The sequence below is a fragment of the Lissotriton vulgaris genome, chromosome 1_2, assembly GCF_964263255.1.
Source record: "Lissotriton vulgaris chromosome 1_2, aLisVul1.2, whole genome shotgun sequence".
Classification (NCBI taxonomy): domain Eukaryota; kingdom Metazoa; phylum Chordata; class Amphibia; order Caudata; family Salamandridae; genus Lissotriton; species Lissotriton vulgaris.
In genome coordinates, this window is record NC_141686.1 from 164,050,260 (window position 1) to 164,070,550 (window position 20,291).

General features: G+C 41.8%; 1 protein-coding gene across 1 annotated transcript in view; it reads left to right on the plus strand.

Moving 5' to 3' along the window:
- Positions 1 to 20,291, plus strand: part of LOC147734755 (aldo-keto reductase family 1 member C1-like) — a 210,055-nt gene that overhangs the window by 156,161 nt on the left and 33,603 nt on the right. Inside the window, exon 7 of the mRNA XM_086953034.1 lies at positions 13,275 to 13,384. Coding sequence (XP_086809160.1) covers positions 13,275 to 13,384 — 110 coding nt within the window. The remainder of the gene's footprint in view (positions 1 to 13,274; positions 13,385 to 20,291) is intronic.

A 20,291-nucleotide genomic window follows, 5' to 3' on the forward strand; every position in this document is an offset into this window, starting at 1 on the left:
GATTCTGTGCTCCATACCAGCTGATGCACCATCAAATTTCCACACTACTATTAGCTGACGATACCCTACTGGTTTCCAAAACCTCCATGGGTCTTCAAAAACGTTTGAAACATTCTAAGGCCTTTTGGGAGGTGAAGGGCTTGGTCATTACCACCACCAAAAACCAAGCTATCGATGCTGAACTCTCACAAATCCTTCAAGGGAAACTTGTTCCTGAACAATGTCCAGCTCCACAGGGTCAGTTCTTTTGACTATCAAACTATCTGAGGGAATGGCTTGGAAGAATCATCCACACAAGTCATACTTGAAATTCACTCAGCTAACTGGGGCTCTTAGGCGGGAGCATTGCCTATCATAAATTGTTTTTAAATTGAATGTATAGATATATCTAATAAACATTTCCATATTGGGTCTTCGGCTATCGTTACACTCTGTTGGTGATTGATTGATTTGATTGAATGTGGTGTTTGAATATTACTGTATGCTTTTAAGGAATCCCAAAGGGAATTTATTTTAGACTTACTATCATATACCAAGCCAGTAGCTCCTGCTCTCGAATTGTACAGCTGCAAGGCTGTGTGCAGTGATCTCTATGGGCCAGAGCTATGGGGCACAGTATATACAAACGAACTCTGAGTTGTGGAAATTAAGTTCCTTAGGAATTTGATATCCCTTCCCCTAAGCATGCCTCTTTTTCCTCTGAAGCTATTATTAACGATCTTGCAAGGCTTTTCCCATTGCTGGTCACCACTCCTGATCTGGCACCTTATGCTGCTGCACTTTGTGAGATCTCTAATGTGGATACCACAAAAGAAATTGGCTCACTTAAACAGGTAGACGCTCTTCGGTCCAGCATTGGTTTGCCAAATCAGGTTACCGGCCATCCACCATCGCATTCCAGAATCCAAGTAAAACTTGCGTACTGGCCACGGGTTAATCAGAATAACCTTCTGAAAAGACAACTCTGCAACCTAACATATGGTTTCATTGACCTGAAAACTAATTGTCATTTAGAAAGCTACTTTGATATTATCAAGGTGCCAGCCGACAGGAAATTGTATACACAGTTCAGACATGGTAGCTTACCAATTGAGGCTTTTTCTAACTCACGGCTGAATAAGGAAACCCAATGCAGGGGTTGTCCCTCCTGTTCATGTGCACACAGATCAATAGGATATTGTAGTATCTTGTTATTCTCTATGCTTTCCCTCTCTACCTCTATTGGAATGTTGATGGGATGCATCTATCAGAATGTTGGTGATCTGCCTGTGATTACAGTTGGCTGGGCTGAGCATCATGCTGGATGCTCCTGGTGGGGTCTCTCTATACAACTTGGATTAAAGCATCACTAAATACTTCTCAACCTGTGGACTTCTCATCATTACATTCATGGCGACGATCTAAAGAAAGAACCACACCTGTCAAGTCTGGAAGTAATTCAAGCTGTTTGAAATTAAGAAAAGAAACTACAAACCAGGAAAGGATCTCCTGCAACAAGAAAAGTTACCCCAACTGCCAGCATGACCCCACCAGTGACCTACAACCGGTCGCTCACAGCAGTCTGGCAGTTGTCCTGTGTAACAGTTAGTCTACTAATTTTAAATTGGAGCTGTGCCCTGACTTTGGGTAAGACTGTTTCTTTTGACTTTGAGACTCACGCTGTATCCTCACATGAGGGTAAGCACTTCATTGGGCAACATTGCATTTTGTCCTAATTACAAGGAGAGCCACTGCCCTATTTACAAGGAGAGCCAATGTCCTATTTACAAGGAGAGCCACTGTCCTATTTACAAGGAGAGCGTACTTTTTGCTGTTTTGGAACTGTGCCCTCAAGAGAAAACCCTAATCTTGTTAGTTCCTGGCTCCTGTGCTGTTTCTTCACGTGAGAGTAAGCTGTATCTCTCTGGGAAGATTTGTGACTGTTTAACTATAGATACATTAAACAGTGTTGACTTTTCTTTATTGGTTGCTTTTTATTTAAAGTCTTTGTCAGGAGGAGACTTTTCTCTACAAAGCTGGTTCATTGTTTTTGAATTTCTGCTTGCGGTACCTGTTTACCACCTTTCTTGCCATAGCATAATTTTTGTGGAGATCTCTTTGTACATTATTTCCATGATTTTCAGCGAAAATCGAGTGAAAATCGAGCGAAAATCGAGCCACTTAAGCCTTTGACAGTTTAACTGCCTCACTCCATTTAAAATATGCAGCGCGTGTGTGCACGCTCTTACCTGCTTCTTTCTTGGCCTTCTGTGACGCTGTTGTCGAGCTTTGGTGTCGCGTTCGTCATCTGACTCTTCAGCGCGTTTGGTGCATGGACGCACCGTGAGCCACTCGGCTAGACGTGAGGAAACGTGCCTCCATTTTGGGATGTTTTGCCAACCACGGCGCTATGGAGTTCTGACTTGCTGTGCATGAGAATGCTTGCTTCGTTTTGCCAACCACGATGTTTGTTCCTTTATCTATAAAGTTTTAGTCAGCTTGAGTCATGCCACGACGTGATGTCCTCGATTCTACTCGGCATTTGTTTTGTAATTTAACCTCCGTGTCTTTGATGCCAGTTTTAATGTACCTTCAGCGTTTTTAAGAATTTCATTTCAACACTTCAAGCACCGTTTGTCATGGCGATACAGTTGACAGCAAGACAGGTCAATTTATCATTTTATAAACGGTGCGCCGTGTCAAAATAAGGTACTGTGCTTTTGTGTCAACTTTTTAAATAGGGAAGGTTTTTCTTCTTGGGGGCATTGATCGCGCTCCGGCGTCTAAATTTAATTGGATGCATTTATATGAATTATTTTGTAACCTGCTGTTTAATTGAATACGATCTACTCCTACTGCTGTTTATGTCACATATGTTTGGTTTATATTTATTTGGCAATTTCGTTTTGCATTGGTTCATGTTTAATGCAACTTGGTCATGCATTTCACACAACACAACAGTGTTTTGTTTTTATTGCACTTGCAGTGGGTTTTAGTCCCAGCTGTTCCTTTGTTTACACGTTTAATTATATATTTTTGGATTGTGTCCTGTTTTATTTTTATTTGCAGTGGGTTTTAGCCTCATCTGCGTTGGGTTTCGTGTCACATTTGTTGCACTGGGCTTTAGTCCCATCTGCTCCTAGTCCTATTTCTACACAGTGGGTTTGAGTCCCACCTGTGTAGTTTAAATGTTTGTAATGGGTCCTAGTCCCAATTACTTATAGTGGGTTTTAGTCCCACATGTTTTTTTTAAATGTCTTCTGCCATGGGTTTGTAGTCCCATTTCTCTGCAGTGGGTTTTAGTCCCATCTGTGTTTCCTAAATGTTTGCATTGGGTTATAGTCCCACTTGCTTACTGTGGGTTTCAGTCCTACTAGTTTAATTTGTTATGGGTTCAAGTCCCATGTTTTGGGTTTTAGTCCCATTTGCTTACTTTGCAATGTTTTACAGATGGGTTCTTTTCCCATTTGCTTGCAGGGGGTTGTAGTCCCACTTGCTCTAGTTCTGCATATTTGCGATGGGTCACAGTCCCATTTGTTTGTAGTGGGTTTTAATCTCATCTACTTAACTTATATTTTTGCTGTGGGGTTCATGTCCCATTTTGCTGTTGTGGGTTTTAGTCCCACCTGACACTATGTCAGTTGTCCACACGGACCACGTCTATATTTTAGTCTCCTTCAGAGGAGTTATGCTTGGGCTATAGTCCTACAGCACTATTTTGTTTACATTCACTTTTAGGTTTTAAAAGTTCTATGTCCTCATATTTAGCTTATGTTTACTATTTATCTGTATTTATGTTTTTTATGCTAAATATGTTCAGATTTACTTGTGTTCAGATCCTATATATTTTTTTATTGCTTCTTTTTGCACTGTTATCTCTTGCATTACGTTACTGTATTTTGCTTTGTGGTAATAGTGTGTTGATGGGGTTTCTCTTCTAATTTTCCTCATCTTCTCGTAATGAAAGTTTCTTTTGTTCTTTCTCTTTTCTTTTGCCTTCCTTTATTTTCTTCCTTTTAGTTCTGTAAGAAGAGAGGATGGTTTATATGGTCTAAGAAGGGTGGATGGTTTATACGTTTTTTTCCATTCTTCCCTCTTGTTCTCTTTCTTAAGGTGTTTCCTCTTTTCTGTTCTTCTTTTTCCGTTTTTGCTCATTTTACTCGCTTTCATTTTCTCCTGTTCTCCGTTTCTGTTTAAAGCTTTTTGTTTTCTGTTTAAGGAGAGAGGATAATGTAGTATCCTGTTATTCTCTATGCTTTCCCTCTCTACCTCTATTGGAATGTTGATGTGATGCATCTATCAGAATGTTGGTGATCTGCCTGTGATTACAGTTGGCTGGGCTGAGCATTATGCTGGATGCTCCTGGTGGGGTCTCTCTATATAACTTGGATTTAAACATCACTAAATACTTCTCAACGTGTGGACTTCTCATCATTACAGATATGTCTTTTTTGCATGCACAGCCTATGCGAAACCAAGAAGCAAGTGGTTAGCTCCTGTGTGCAAACAACTAGGGACCCGAAGCTCTAAAGACGCCCTGTGGATACTAAAGTCAAATGCTAGACTCCTTCGATGCATTTCAGTTGGTGCTTGTTGTGCCATTTACATTGCGCTGTGTTTTTAACATAAAAACTACTTTTAACGTTTTTACTCTGTCTTTGATTGCCTACCTTAATCTGTGCTTTCGTTACGCCAGTGCCCCGTTCCACCACAGGTTTTCCCGCTTGTTGTGTAAGGCGCCGGCATAGATTGCAGCTCATTCCCTGATTGGGGGGCGAGGGTCACGAGTTGGGTTAGCGTCTTGGCGCTTCCCTATTTAAAACACATGACTTGCTCCACGCGTAGCGGACGGGGGCAGCGGACGCGCCGAAGGCGCGCCAAAGGCAAGCCCGTCTGCGCCCGTCCGTGCCACAATCGTGCCAGGGGCCAGGGAGGCTGCCTTACCGGACGCGTGTATCCAAGTAAGGCTCTGTTATGAAAAAAAGCTTTTGTTAGAACTTCGGCCCATAACTAAGTCTTGCCATCATACCTTTGACCCTGAGGTATTTTTTAGATAGAATGTTTGGTGGGTGCCAAAGCTGTGATTTTATAAAGGGACATGTAATGAAGCCATTGTCGGATCTCACTGTTTTTAAACCCCCCTCTAGTTTGATCGTTAAAAAGGGGTTGCTTATCAATGCCAGGTCACTAGTAAAAAACAATATCGCGTTTAGAGACTTTGTTTCAGCCAGGAATCCAACTTGGGTGTTTAAAACAGAAACCTGGGCCACGGATGCCTCGGGACCTGATCTGGTAGATGCCATTCGACGGGCTATGCACTGTCCAGGATGGACAGAATAGGTCGCTGAGGAGGAGGATTGGGAATCCTGTATAAGGAATCTCTTATCTGCCGCACCAAGTCTCTCTCTACTCCCTCTGATCCTTTCCAGGCCTTGTATTTTTCTATTAATACCTGCCCTTCCGTTTCATTTTCCGGGCTCCTGTTTTATAGACAACCTGGGCCTAGATCCTCTTTTAGTCAGGACATTATTAAATTGTTAGAGCCTTTTATTGAGAGGTCTAATATCACCATCCTTGGTGATTTTAATTTCCATTTGGAGAATACGGGATGTAGAGATACTAAAGCTCTCCTGGAAACTCTGGACTTCACTGTTGTGGTCTGGCTTAGTTGGTGGTAGGCCCTACCCATCTGGCAGGACATACCCTCGATGGGGTCTTTTCTAATGACCCTAGGCTGAGGGTGGGACCTCGGGTCCCTTTAGTATGGTCTGACCACTTTGCTGTACCGCTAGACCTGTCCTTTCAGGAAGCAGTACTTCCCTTGCCAGATTCTAAGAAGCAGGAATTTAGAAGGAATTTTAAATCTATTAATAATGACATACTCTCTCCCTATCTGAATAAGCTGGCGTCTGCTGATTCGCTGGATGTTAATTCAGCTACTCTGGAATTTTCGCATGCTTTCTCAGGAGCAATGGATATCCTGGCCCCTCCTAAACAACACTATTCAGCAAGGAAGAGCCCCTCGGCTCCCTGGTATTCAGATAGACTTAGACAACTGAGACAAGGTTGTTTAAAACAGGAGAGGCTCTGGCGGGCCCATCTTGTTCCCTTGGAGAAGGAACAACACAAACTAAACTATGCCTAAAGGAGTATTACCTAGCTATTGTGGAGGAAAAAAGAGCTTATTTTTCTAAAGTTACTGCCTCCCTTAACTCCCCTAGAGATCTCTTTAAGGTCTTAGATTCTTTAACTTCTCCTCGGGTAGTAGATTCGATAGTGGAATCTCAGGATCTGTGCGATCTCTGCCTTCTTTCATACAAAGATCCTGGATATCTATGGCACGCTTGAATCTCTAAACTCCTGTATGGGACCTCCTAATCCTCCGGCCTCCTTTGGAGTCGGGAGTCTGCCTGGTGAGCAGCTCCCAAGTCTTCTGTCTTTCCCTTCTTTATCACCTGAGATTATGGCTCGGCTTCTAGACAATATAAAGTCTGGCTCTTCCTTAGACTCTTGCCCGCTTAAAGTGTTGAAAACCTGCCGGGAAGTGGTTATTCAACCTCTTATGAAGGTTATGAACCGTCCCATCTTGGAGGGAATTTTTCCCTCCCTATGGAAGATGGCGGTTGTAAAACCGCTCTTGAAGAAACCTGCTCTGGACCCAGGTGTCTTGAAAAACTTTCGCCCCATCTCCCTACTTCCCGCCCCCGCAAAGATGTTGGAGTCCAATCTTAATCTCCATCTTAGCACCTACCTCAGGGATTTTGCCCTTTTGGATAGCTTCCAACATGGTTTCAGGAGAAATCATAGTACTGAAACTGTTCTTACTGCAGTTCTTAATAATATTCGCTCTCAGGTTGACAAGGGCCACAGCACTCTTTTGGTCCTGTTGGACCTTACAGCGGCCTTCGACACTCTGTCTCCATCTATATTGGTGTCTTGTCTCAGGGAGATAGGGGTCGGGCCCTGCCCTGAATCTTCTTGCCTCCTTTCTTAACGAAAGGGAACGAATGTCTGACTAAATATCGAAATCAAAAATATCGACATACAAAAATATCGGGACAAAAATATCGAAGTCAAAAATATCGGAATCCTATCCCTAACAAGGTAAGTACAAAAATATCGAAAAAATAATATCGTAGTACAAAAATATCGGAATTAAAAATATCGTTTTTTTAAATGTATTAATAAAAATGTTAAAATAATTATAAAATACATATAATGTTACAAATATTAAATAAAAATATTAAAACATAATAAAAAAATTAAAACTAATACATATACATTTAAAATAAATTAAAAACGTAATAATTTAATGTAATTTTATATTTTATAATTTCATTTAATTGATTTAATTTAAATTTATTTAATTTTTACCCTGTACGACTGTACCCCAAAAACCCAAAACTGACCCAGAACCCTAAAAATACCCCTTAACCCAAATACTGAAAACTGACACTGAACCCTAAAAATACCCCTTTACCCATGAACTGAAAACTGACCCAGAACCCTAAAAATACCCCTTTACCCATGAACTGAAAACTGACCCTGAACCCTAAAAATACCCCTTTACCCACAAACTGAAAACTGACCCTGAACCCTAAAAATACCCCTTTACCCACAAACTGAAAACTGACCCTGAACCCTAAAAATACCCCTTTACCCATGAACTGAAAACTGACCCTGAACCCTAAAAATACTCCTTTACCCATGAACTGAAAACTGACCCTGAACCCTAAAAATACCCCTGTACCCATGAACTGAAAACTGACCCTGAACCCTAAAAATACCCCTTTACCCATGAACTGAAAACTGACCCTGAACCCTAAAAATAACCCTTTACCCAAAAACTGAAAACTGACCCTGAACCCTAAAAATACCCCTTTACCCATGAACTGAAAACTGACCCTGAACCCTAAAAATACCCCTTTACCCATGAACTGAAAACTGACCCTGAACCCTAAAAATACCCCTTTACCCATGAACTGAAAACTGACCCTTAACCCTAAAAATACCCCTGTACCCATGAACTGAAAACTGACCCTGAACCCTAAAAATACCCCTGTACCCACAATTAATTAATATTATTTAATTACCAATTAATTATTAATTAACAATAACAATAAAATAAATATATTAGCACATTTGCTGTAATTAATTTAATTTAATAATTAATATTATTTTGCACAATTAATTAATTAATAACAATAAATAATATATATAAAAATTACTTTAATTAATTTACTAAAATAATTAATAATAATTAATTACCAACTAATTAATAATTATAAATATGATAAAAAATTATAATAATTAATTAACTAATTATTAGAAATTAATTACCAATTAATTATTTAAAATATGTACAAACATATATCAATTAATTAATTATTATTAAATTACTTCCCACCCTATTCCCCTATAAACCCATAACCCGCTACAGAACATATTTATCAATTAATGAATTAATTAAAATAATTTAAAATTAATTCTCAATTAATTAATTAATAATTCCTAATAATTAATAATTAATTTAACATAATTAAATTACTTCCCACCCTATTCCCCTATAAACCCACAACCCGCTACAGTAGTAAAACACAATATTTAATAAAATAACATTAAAAAAAATTATAAAACATAATTAATACAATATAATATACACTAAATTTATTTAAAAATAGATATTAGTAACATCAAAGTTATTAATTTCGATATTATTAACATCGATATTTACAACTTCGATATTACTGATATCATACCAATATCGATATTTAGACTGTCGATATTACTTACCTTCGATATTTTTGTATATCGATATTTAAACTTCGATATTTTTGCTTATCGATATTAAAAAATCGATATTTTGTCTGTGTACCAAAGGGAACAGAGAGTGAAACTGGGTCAGTTTCTTTCTGCTCCTAAACCTGTGCACTGTGGGGTCCCTCAGGGCTCTTCATTGAGCCCTACACTTTTTAACATCTACGTGGCCCCCCTTGCCAGGGTGGTTAGATCATTTGGGTTGGAGATGCTGTCTTATGCAGACGACACCCAAATAATGATGTCTCTCACTCACTCAATGAAGGATTCTGCTCAGAATTTCAGGAGCTGCATGGAGGCTGTCTCTCAGTGGATGGTTCAGAACTTCCTGAAATTGAACGGGGAGAAAACAGAGGTATTAATCTTTGAGGGCAATCAGGAAATCTGGTCAAGGGACTGGTGGCTGCCCTCACTTGGGGAATGTTCCCACCCACGCCAGTATGGCAAGAACTAGTGTGGTGCTAATGGACACTGCCCTTTCCTTTGAACGTCAGGTTAATAGGACTGTTTCCACCTGCTGTGGCATTATTAGAATCCTTAGAAAGATCTCCCATTATCTTTCCCCAGATGCTCAGAAACAGGCTACCATAGCATTAGTCTCCTCCAGACTGGACTATTGTAATGCCCTTTATTTGGGCATTAACAAGAGTCTTATTCATCATCTTCAAATGGTCCAGAATGCTGCGGCGAAGATGGTTTTGAACCTCCCTAGATTTGCCTCAGCCTCGGCAGCTCGGGAGAATTTACACTGGCTTCGGATACATTGTAGGATCACCTTTAAAAGTCTATGTCTGTCTCATGGAGCCTTTTATGGCACTGGTCCGGAGGGTATCAAGTCACTTGTAATCATCTCTATACCCCCAGGAGATCTCTTCGTTCCTCTAACAAAAACTTTCTTGTGGTCCCCAGGTTTGCAAGGGCAAAATGGGGTGGAAGAGCGTTCTCCATTGTGGTGCCCAGATTGTGGAACTCTCTCCCCCCTGAGCTTATAGGGCAACCCTCTCTCTCTCTGTTCCGTAAGGCCTTAAAACCCTGGCTTTTCTCTGAGGCGTACTTGTAAAGCTGACCCTTCTGACTGTGTGTTGGATTACTCGCGTTAGCGTCTTGATACCCTTGGGCTAAGTTGCGCTTTATAAAACTTTGTTCATTCAATCATTCATTTTCGCCGGTACCACTGCGAAATTCCTAGGCCACTTCTGGGCAATTAGAAGGAGGGCGCAGCTAACACCGTTGTCTGGTCCTGATCGACATAATCGAGACTGTATTGACCAGACAAGAGTGGTTTAAACACCAATGCTGTTATTTTACATTGTAAATAGGGCTCCCGGTTTTCCGTTTTTACGGATTTATACACATAAATACAGACGGAAAACTATTTTTCCATTGTCTGTATTTATATTTAGAAACAGAAAAATGCTATTAAAACTGTGCATGGATTAGGTCACCTTCAGGCATGTGCTAATCAGCAGTGAGGAAGCACACCTCAGGCGCACGTTAAGCTCCTCTGCAACAGCCCATTGCCATTCTAAATGTGATAATCATCTGCAGTCAGAATGACAATGGGCTGTCCACAGCCTGTGATAGGTCGGGGATCGGCTGTTGCATCCTGTGAAGTTCCGAAGAAAAGTGTGAGGTGGCCCCAAGAACTTTTTAACTCCAGGGGCTTATCGCAGGTAAGCTCCCCAGGTGCTCTGATAAACACTAAACAAAGCACAGGCCTTGAGAAAGCTGACACCGGCCCATTGTGCCTGCTGCCACCAGGCCTTGGTGCGGGGGTGCCAGGAGCTGTTCATACAGGAGCTGCGGGTTCACACCTCTCCCTCCAACAATGGACTGCCAGGGATGGGCATTCCTTTCTGAACTCGATGTGCTTAAGGACCATCTGTGCGAGCTGGCTGCAGGGAGGCTCAGGCAGCAGCATCCACTCCATCCATCACAGCTTTCAGGACCGGCTGAGGCATCATTTTATAAATTGTTTGCATCGCACATTCCCCTGTCAGACTTGTACAGCACATCTGGTCCTTTCATTACTCCTCCTGCTGACCGAAGGCAAGAAGACAAATTGTCCATGCGGGTGTTCTCGTTGTACTAGAGCATTCTGGTACTTGAAGTCCTTGTTGTAAAGGCTGCATCTGGTGTCTAGGCACACTGCCAGCCTGCTGATAACATACTACGGCATACCGTCAGCCTGTTTTCTGCATAGACACACTGCCAGGCTACATGTGACACACAGACTTCTCACTAGAGGCAAAGATCATAAGGCGCTCATGTCATATTTGAACAGTGCATCACATCCTAGCTACACTGTTGCATCCTGGTACTTGTAATCATGAGTTTATACGGCTAATGTGCACACCCATCTTGCAGAGGACAGTCCCCAGAATGTTGCACTACATTTGTAGTTCAATGGAAATTGAGAGCTTGGAAGTAGGGGGGTGGTAGGCGTTGCAGCACCCCCAAAATTGCCTTGCTGGAGTTCAGAAGGTGAAGGAGCAACAAAGGCGCCTTTGCTTTTTTAACTAGTCACAATTGCTGCTCATTCAAACACAGAGGGCAAGTCTTCCCACACATTTCTGATTATTCTTTTAACATGGAAAAATGTGTTTACTTTCTCTGACTATAAGGGGAGAGGATTTTGTAATAAGAAATATGTGAATATATTGCTGGAGCACATGGAGAGTGAAAGGATATGCAGGAGGATTTCAGTTTTTGGTAACAGATAAGATTTCAATGAATGTGAATGAACCGCACAAATATCTCCAAATATATCCACAGTTAGGAAAGCACAAAGGAAGCTCCATTTTTGGAACTGATGGATACAAAGATTTTAATAGGATCAAAACAAATCAAGACACTTTACTTAGGAAACATAAAAAAAAATTACTATGAAAAATGCAGACGTTTTTACTGTGGGAATTGCAGCTAATGTATGTAGCATCGCACTCGAAAGTTAGATCAATTAATACTGTGATACTAACAAATGCAATGCATTTCTTGTATATTATAGAAGCTGTGCAGCACTAAGTTTACTCAATGCCTTGAACTTCAAGTGTAGAAAGGCATTTTATTTTCGCTGTGTTTTCAATTTAAATAAATGTGGAAAAATACTAGCTGTAGCATCGTCTTTTGCGTGTGCCAAAAATAAATGTGGATTAATACAGAAAAAATGCCCCAAAAATAAATACACATAAATACAGACGGAAATGGCAAAAAAATAAATACCATCAAACCGGGAGCCCTAATTGTAAACAACTGTGTTAATGCTAATATCTTATGTATTTTAATTTTGTCTATTGTTGACCTAGTGCAAGGGCACTATTTTCGGATGAGGGCAATTATTATTTATTGTTTTATGCGTGGGTTATAAATCTGGAAAGTGATTTGTACAAGTTTTGTTAATGCACTAGCACTTTAGCCTTTTATTCTTGCCAGAGAGATCCCAACCATGAATTATTGGGAACTGCAACACCCATGCCATGTCCATGCTGTTTTATTATGTCAACCTGAGCCCTTTTATGTCTTACTTGCACATTTGTCTCCTGAACGCTCCTTTTAGCTTAGTGTGATCTAATCCTGATTTGTATGGTTGCTTCTCTTATGGTTTTTGTAAGCAAAATAAAGAATGTTTGATTGATTGAGTAGGGAACCCTGGATAGTTCCCAAAGTTTAGGTGGCAACGAGCTCTTTTATATGGAGCATGTGCTACACCGTCAATACTTTTAAGCATATAACAATGTTTTAAGCATAGGGCTAGCAAGGATTCTCCTGGAGCATGTGCTACACCGTCAATACTTTTAAGCATATAACAATGTTTTTAAGCATAGGGTTAGCAAGGATTCTCCTTCTAATCTGAAACAGGATTGTATTACTCCAAATCATGATCTGCAGCTCTGATGGCAATTTACACAAAGGTCTTGCTTCAGGAGGACTGCTTTGGCATAACATGTGTGTTCCTTCATCATAGTCCCTAGTTAAGAAGTCGTTGATGGGCTGTTCCTGTTTCTGTGGGCAGCATCCACCCTCTATCATATGTCATTATTTGTACTAGTGTTTCTCAAGATGTGCTATATTTATCCCTATTGGCAGGAGTATGGAAAACATTTGATTACTTCTTCACTTGCCTATGAGCTAGAGGTTGCAATCATTAATGTACGCAATCCATATAATGAGCTGAAACGTTGTAGTATATACTGATGGGCGGCTTCACATACTTAACCTGTCCTGACCTGGGTCGTCTTCATAATTATAGCGAGGACAACATCTGTCGCACATGTTGGCAGGGGTACTGTGAATAAAACTGTTATTTATATTCTGTTTAAATGAAGTGTTACAGTATAGCAGCAAGATGTTTATGTAAAGCTCTCCTATGCCATCAACTGTGAATTTATTTAGGTCAGTCCCCTTTCCTTTTCAGAATTAGAATTTTTATTTTTGTGTTAACAGTTCGTTTACAGTTGACAATGTGCTATGTTCTGCAGGTGGAATGCCACATATATTTGAACCAGAGCAAATTATTGGAATTCTGCAAGTCTAAGAATATTGTGTTGGTGGCGTACAGAGTTCTTGGATCAAGTAGAGATAAGGCATGGTAGGTAAAAATACACTTGTGATGGCTGAATGTATTGGAGGGCAGATCCATTGGGCTTGCTTGACACGTTCTATAACTAAAAAAATATTTAATATAGTGTGCTGTGAGGCTATGCCACTTCGCAATCCACCAGTGTCTGCAAAGAGATTTTTGTGGCTTTGGAGTTCTGTATTTATTTGTGGATTGGCAGTCCAATTTTGGGTCAAGATGAGAAGAAAGTCTATGCCTAAAATTATTAATTTAACCTTAACATTTCTGACTACAATTCTGGGTGGTCATATGTATTTCTATACACATTGACCATTAACGATTTTTGTAATCTTTTTGAAGATTTTATTGCCAGCTCCATACTAAAAAGTTTGAGTATTGGCTTTCTTAGCAGTGGCAGTTAACACCTTGTTCTTTGTAAATTTGGAAGCTGATGTTAGTATTTATTCAACCCAATCAACCCTAAATGTGCATGGTTCTTTAAAGCAGACTTTTGTCTTTCAGGTTTTTTCCCTGGAATGCCCAGAATCTTTTTTGAGTTCATTCAAGGTCTCTCAAGGTGATCAAAGGAAATGACAGACCCTATCTTCAGCTCAAGAAGACAAGAGCATCAACACTAAAACACACCCTTGACCAGTTGCAATGACTACTCGTTTTCCAAGACAGAAGGCAAGAAACAAATACTCTCCTACCATCTTCCTCGATTGGTATTAGGAGCAACTTTTTAACCTGTAGACCTGTAGATTCACGTGTCCACCCACCTCCCTGGTCTCCTGTAGTTGTTGTAGTTCTTAATTCACATTTATACGCAAGGACATCTCTATTCTACACCTACTAACCCCATTCTCAGCCTCTGCGGGAAAACAATCTAACAATGAAGTTGATGCCCATGCGCACTATCACCGAAAGGAGGAGTCACCTACCTTGGGACTAGAAAGACTTCTTCGAAAAAAAACAACTTGCAAACATCTGGACGCAACATTAGATGGCAGGAGTATTCAAAGCATGTGAATTTACAGCTCTACATGCCAAGAACAGATGCTTACTGGGTAAGTAACATTATCCTTCTTTCTTATCAATTTGAATATAAAGGTAGGTAATACATACCAATCTTGCCACTTCCATGAAAAGTTTGTCCCCAAGTATAATCATCCATTTTAGATTGTTACAAGAATCAACTCTGTTGTGGTCAAATCTTTATCTTCCACCTGGCATATTGCAGAAAGCATCCTGTGGTACGCAACAGACCTGTGCGCCCCCTTTGTGTGCCCCAGGGCACTTTAGTATTACAGAAGGGGTCGCAGATGCTTGTGTGGCCTCTTCTGTATTACTGATAGTCGTGGCTAACATGTAGAGCTAGAGCAGTCATGTGAGGGCGTTCCCTCATTTGCATGGGGGTGTGGCCCCATGCAAATGATGGAATCACTTTAAATCTGTGCCTGCGCCATGTTAAAGACTTAGGCACAGAGGCAAAAGTGTCCTCAGGAGGTGCATTGACATTGCACCACAAAAAGTGGTGCTGAGTGAGTGCACCTCCTGAGGGAAGCTCTCTTGAGAGGTGAAACGGTGTCCAATGTACCCCTCCAGACACCCCATGAAGGCGGGTGCTGTCACTCACTGCACCCCCCTGCAGGGGGACCTATGACCCCTCTTAAAGGTGCAGGCAGAGAGCCACTTGTACTGATAAACGGAACAGCTTTTAAACTGCTGCTCCTTATTTCACTTGAATGGCCTGCCTACAGGACAACACGAGTTTGCAGCTGCCCTGAGGGCAGTGCATTCTTCATAATAGGGTGCACTTTCCCTATTTGCACCTGGAGCAAATGTTGATAGGTGTGCTGTGGTGCGAAATGGGATAGTGCGCCCTTTTAGTAATGTGGGCCATGGTATTCCATATTGCTCTTCTACCTACTACCTTTCCTGGAAGAAAATCAGTTCCTGTTTATCACTTAACTGAATACGAAGTCCAAGACCTATGCAGAATTGGCAGATATAGAACTATTCAGCATCTACTCGATTGGAAAGGGTGTGCCCCCTGTGACATAGGTGGAACCCTGCACACCCATCCATGCTACTGCTTCGATTGGATGCTTACATCATCTCCGTACAGACTAGAAAGAATCAAGCAAGCGGAAGCAGTCCAGTCTACCTGCTTTGCTTCAACTTGCCAACACGTACCTGCAAAGCCTTTATCACCTGTGCAGAGGTTTTTTTCTGGATTTGGCAGGCGGTCCTTGTTTCACCTCAAAATCACAATCTTTCTGCGTTCTCTTATGAGTGGCTGTGGGAAATTGCAGACCCTATTTTTGCCTCAGGACCTGCAACTATAAGCCCAGCCCTTGACAGTAGTTTTAGAATGAAGATACCCCGCTGGTAGCTTAAGCACACACACAACCACGTTCACATATGCTGAGACTGCTCTTTGCTTCTGGCCACAAGACTAATTAGCATATGATGACATACAGATGTCTCTGGATGACATCTGCATAGCCTTCTGGAATAACCAAGGCGTGCACCTTTTTTTGTAGCGCAAAGCTTGCTATGCTTTGCACATGAGAGTGACTGTCACTTCGAAAGCACTGTTCTTGGTCGTATAAAGATGAGAAGGAAAGAGTCAGGACTGTACTAAGTAGAGACTTGCCACCAGGAGGTAGGATGATGCTTCTACTGGAGGCAGACCCAGCACAGACCCACCTGCAACACCCATAGAGGAACTGATTGAAAGAACATGGAAGCCAGCTGGAGGGTCTGGTGTCAACTCCAATGAGAAATCATCCCATGGTACCCAGCCCACCAGCTTATTCTGACTGCAATATGGCATTGGAGCAAATGTTGGAAGTTAGGGAAAACACATTCACAATGACATGTAGAGTCTCCATTATCTTACAAAGAATGCGCATGCAACATGTTATCCATTCCTTGGAGTCATCATCATCATAAAATCTTTATTTCAATTTGCATATCATAAAAGACAAACATATTAAAAAAGAAAGGAAACATGAATATTCGCGATTTCATATCAATGACAATATAGCTCAGGAGGAGATTTGGTCGATAAGCCAGTCCATCCATTACAGAATAATTTACAATTAAATTAAAAGCATAGCTATAAAAGGCATAAAACAGGAAATCCAGGGCAAAAATACATTAGCATCACAGAATAAATTAATAGCTATAATAAATATATAGAAATATTTGTTAAAAAAACAGATTCTTAATTTAGGCCTAATTTGCGCGCACAAATTACCCATATTCAATGTAAAAATTGGGCGACAGCAATAGCTACATGTTCTGAGCAGTTAGTTTTCAAAATCCTTAGTGCCTCAGAGGCTGTGGTGATGCCCAACTGCTGAAACATAGGCTTCAACCACGTATGCCTAGGGTGCTTATACTCTGGGCAAACGAGCTATGCTTTCCGACTGAGAGGGACAGAATGGACAGCTTGGGTTAATATTGGCAGCCATTTGGCTGTAAAGGAATTTACAGGAAGCGTTCCCACCCTAAATTGGTGGTACCGTTTCCTGTCCCCGGGAGCCGTAATAAAATCCCAGTAATCCTCGTAGGCAGCCTCGTGTTTTAACTCCAAGAAGTCCCTAGAGAGTGAAGGACTAGTGCAAATCCTAAACCTAAACCTAAACCTTGGAGTCATAACTCGCAGACACAAAGCACTGTTAGACATGTAGTAATACCCAGCTGCCACTTCTCTGTTTCTAGCAGAAAGCCATCATCCAAGCAGGCATCATGACTTTCGTTGCCTTCAGCTAGTACAAAATCAGGCCGCCCGCCTGATTTATGGCCTGCCCAGATTCCATCACACCACCCCTTCTCCAATCCCTAAATTGGCTGCCCATCAAGGAACGGGCTCTCTTTAAATTGGGCTGTACCACATTTCAGGCCTTGGCGGGAACTACCCCCGAGTTCATCTCCTACGCCATTAGCACTTACTGCCCCAACAGAGAACTTTTATAGTCTAAAAGATTACAAATTCTTAGAAGTATGATAAACCCAGAATACAATTATCCACCTGGACTTTGCCTTGTCATTGGCACATCCTTTTTGACCCAACACCATTGTTCTAGGCACTGATTTTAAAACCTGCCTTCCTTTTGAAATTGTTACTTGGCTATTGCACTGAATTTGACTTGTTTTTTAAAATCGCTACTGCGTATTCGCACTTTTAACTCCGGACCAGCTGATGCTGGCTGTCACGCCCACTCTGGAGCCTATCATCGAGAAGTGGGGTGCCGGCCAAAGGACAAGTCCGTCTGTGCTTGTCTGCACATTACAGCGGCCTGGGGTCTCTTCCATCCTCAAGATGGTAACGGTGCTCGGAAGTTTTCTGTTATATATTTGAACACCCACTCTATGGTTAAGCGCCAGATTGACATTTTTCTTCTGCTCAAGCTGGAGCAGCCAGATCTCCTCCTGCTTAATGAAACCTGGTTATCCCAGGAGTCATCACCAGACATCCTTGCTGCACTACCACCAGATTACTACATCCTCCAAGCCAACCTTCCCCAGGGGAAAGTTAGTGGAGGTGTAGCTGCCATTATACACCATGGCTGGAAATTTACTGTCTTAACCCCGCTAGATCTACCTCTAGTTGATAATCAGGTGGTAAAATTAGAATTAAAATCTGATGCTGCCCCTTTAGTATGCATCTTGCTCTATAGGCCCCCTCAGAGGATGCCCCACTTCCCTCGCTCTTTGGGTGAACAGGTAGCGCACTTAGCTACTTGCTATGGGAAAATTCTGCTGATTGGTGATTTTAACTACAGGACCAATGAAACATCTGGCGGTCCCCAATCGGCAGAACTTTCCGAGCTACAAACAAATAAAGTCCAGTATTCCAGCCTAACTGATTTCCTGGAGGAATCTGAATTCCTTGATCAACACCAAGCGGGTTTCTGCCCAGCCTATTCCACTGAGGCGGTCGACCGTGTAAGGGACACAGGAATTTCGGGACCCGCTCTGGGCTGAATCAGCTCCTTTTTGGAAAATCGATCCCAGGCAGTCTCCACTGCCCAGTTTACTGCCCCCAGAATCAGAATTTCATGCGGAGTCCCACAGAGCTCCTCACTTTTCCCCCTGTTGTTCAATCTTTACCTCCTCCCTGTAGTCAGAGCCCCGAAAGAGCGTCAAGTCTGTACATTTAATTTCGATGATGATTTTCAACTTATTTTTTCCATCAGCAATTCCCCGGAATCGGTCCATGCCTTTCAGTCTACCATGCTGCCCATGCTATTCCATAGATGAACAGCAGCCATTTCAAACTTAACCTGGATAAGACGGAGTTGGTTTTAACAGGTGGTATCTCTAAAAATCCCTGGGGTCCTCACTTCTGGCCCAGGGAGCTAGGTCAGTCCCCCTTTCCATCCAGCTCGGCCAAGAGCCTTGGGGTAATAATCAGTCAGGACCTCACCATGAAGTCTCAGATTGGGTCTGTGATCTCCACCTGTTTTTTTCAACTCAGGAAAATAAAAAATATCTGCAGATTCCTTACCCATGAAGCTCGGATTCATCACCATGGTTATGTCCCATGCCAACTATGCCAATTTGCTATATTTTGGCATCCCCCTTTACCTATCCATATATCTGCAGATGCTACAAAACCAGGCTGCACGTCTGATTCTTCATCAACCTAGGCACTACCATGTCACTCCTCTTCTAAGGAAGCTACATTGGCTGCCCGTTTGTGCCTTCAAGGTTGGGTGTCTCATCTTTAAATCACTCAATGGTAGAAGCCCTAAATTTGTGAACAACTTGATCAACAAGCACGCCCCCACACGCAATCTCCGCTCAGCCCATAAGCAACTTCTGTCCATCCCACCTTTTAAATTGAAGGGCACTGATGGTGCCAGGTTCGCTATTTTGGCCCCCACATTTTAAAAAACTCCCACCCCTCTGAAATTTGCTTCTGCACCAATTTCCTTGTTTTAGAAGCCTCCTCAAAACTTGGCTATTCTGACAGGCTTTTGAATAATTTTCCAGGACTTTGGTATCAATCAAAGTAGCGCCATGAAACCACCCCGGTGTACGTGTGCTTTACAAATTCATTTTAACATAACATGAGATAACATCATTATCCACGCCAAACATTTAATTAGTACATGCTGCAAGCCAAGCGTGATTTGTACTCGCACAATTGTTTCAACATGAGAAATTAAACTCAGGAGCACTTAAAACACCTGATTAAGCTGTGTTCAGCTGTGTGACCTGTTTCTAAAAATTGTTGCAAAGTTTTATAACCCCCATCTGCCAGCTGCACCCTTGGTCCAATAGGGACTCACTTTATAGCCCAAACCACAAATTGAATTTAAGGAAATAAACAGCGATTTGGGTTACTGGGAGATGCGAGGGTTTCCAGCTTCGCAGGCCGCCTTATGCTTCTCACGATTTCTGGAGTGTACTCAAGTTTTTTAACCCCTTCGACGCTGATGACGTGCTCAGCTTGTCATGAAGTACACCTCTTGTACGCTCATGACGAGCTGAGCTTATCATGAACCGCGGGATTTTCGAAACTTCAGCGCACAGCAGGAAAATGCGCCGCACCGATGGTGTTAAAGTGGAGAGGGGTCACGCTTTTGATTTGGCCTTAAGTGCTAGAATAAATGTATCCCATATCATGGCCAGTTGAGCTCCTGCTGTTCTCCACTGCAAGGCAGAAGGGAATGCCCATTTCTGTAGCCCTGTGGGACTTCTGTGCCATCTCGATGTGACGTTTGACTTGAGCCATATGCTGGCTTTAAGAATCTAACATACTTCATTTTCTCTGTTCTGGACATCATTCCTAGGAAGCACCTTGAAGGATCCTGGACTATAGTGTTCTTTGTCAGCTCTGCAAACACTTCAAGTGTCTCTGTCCAAAACTGTGATATTACAAGACGCTGCCACACCATACGATGGAAATATGTGTTAG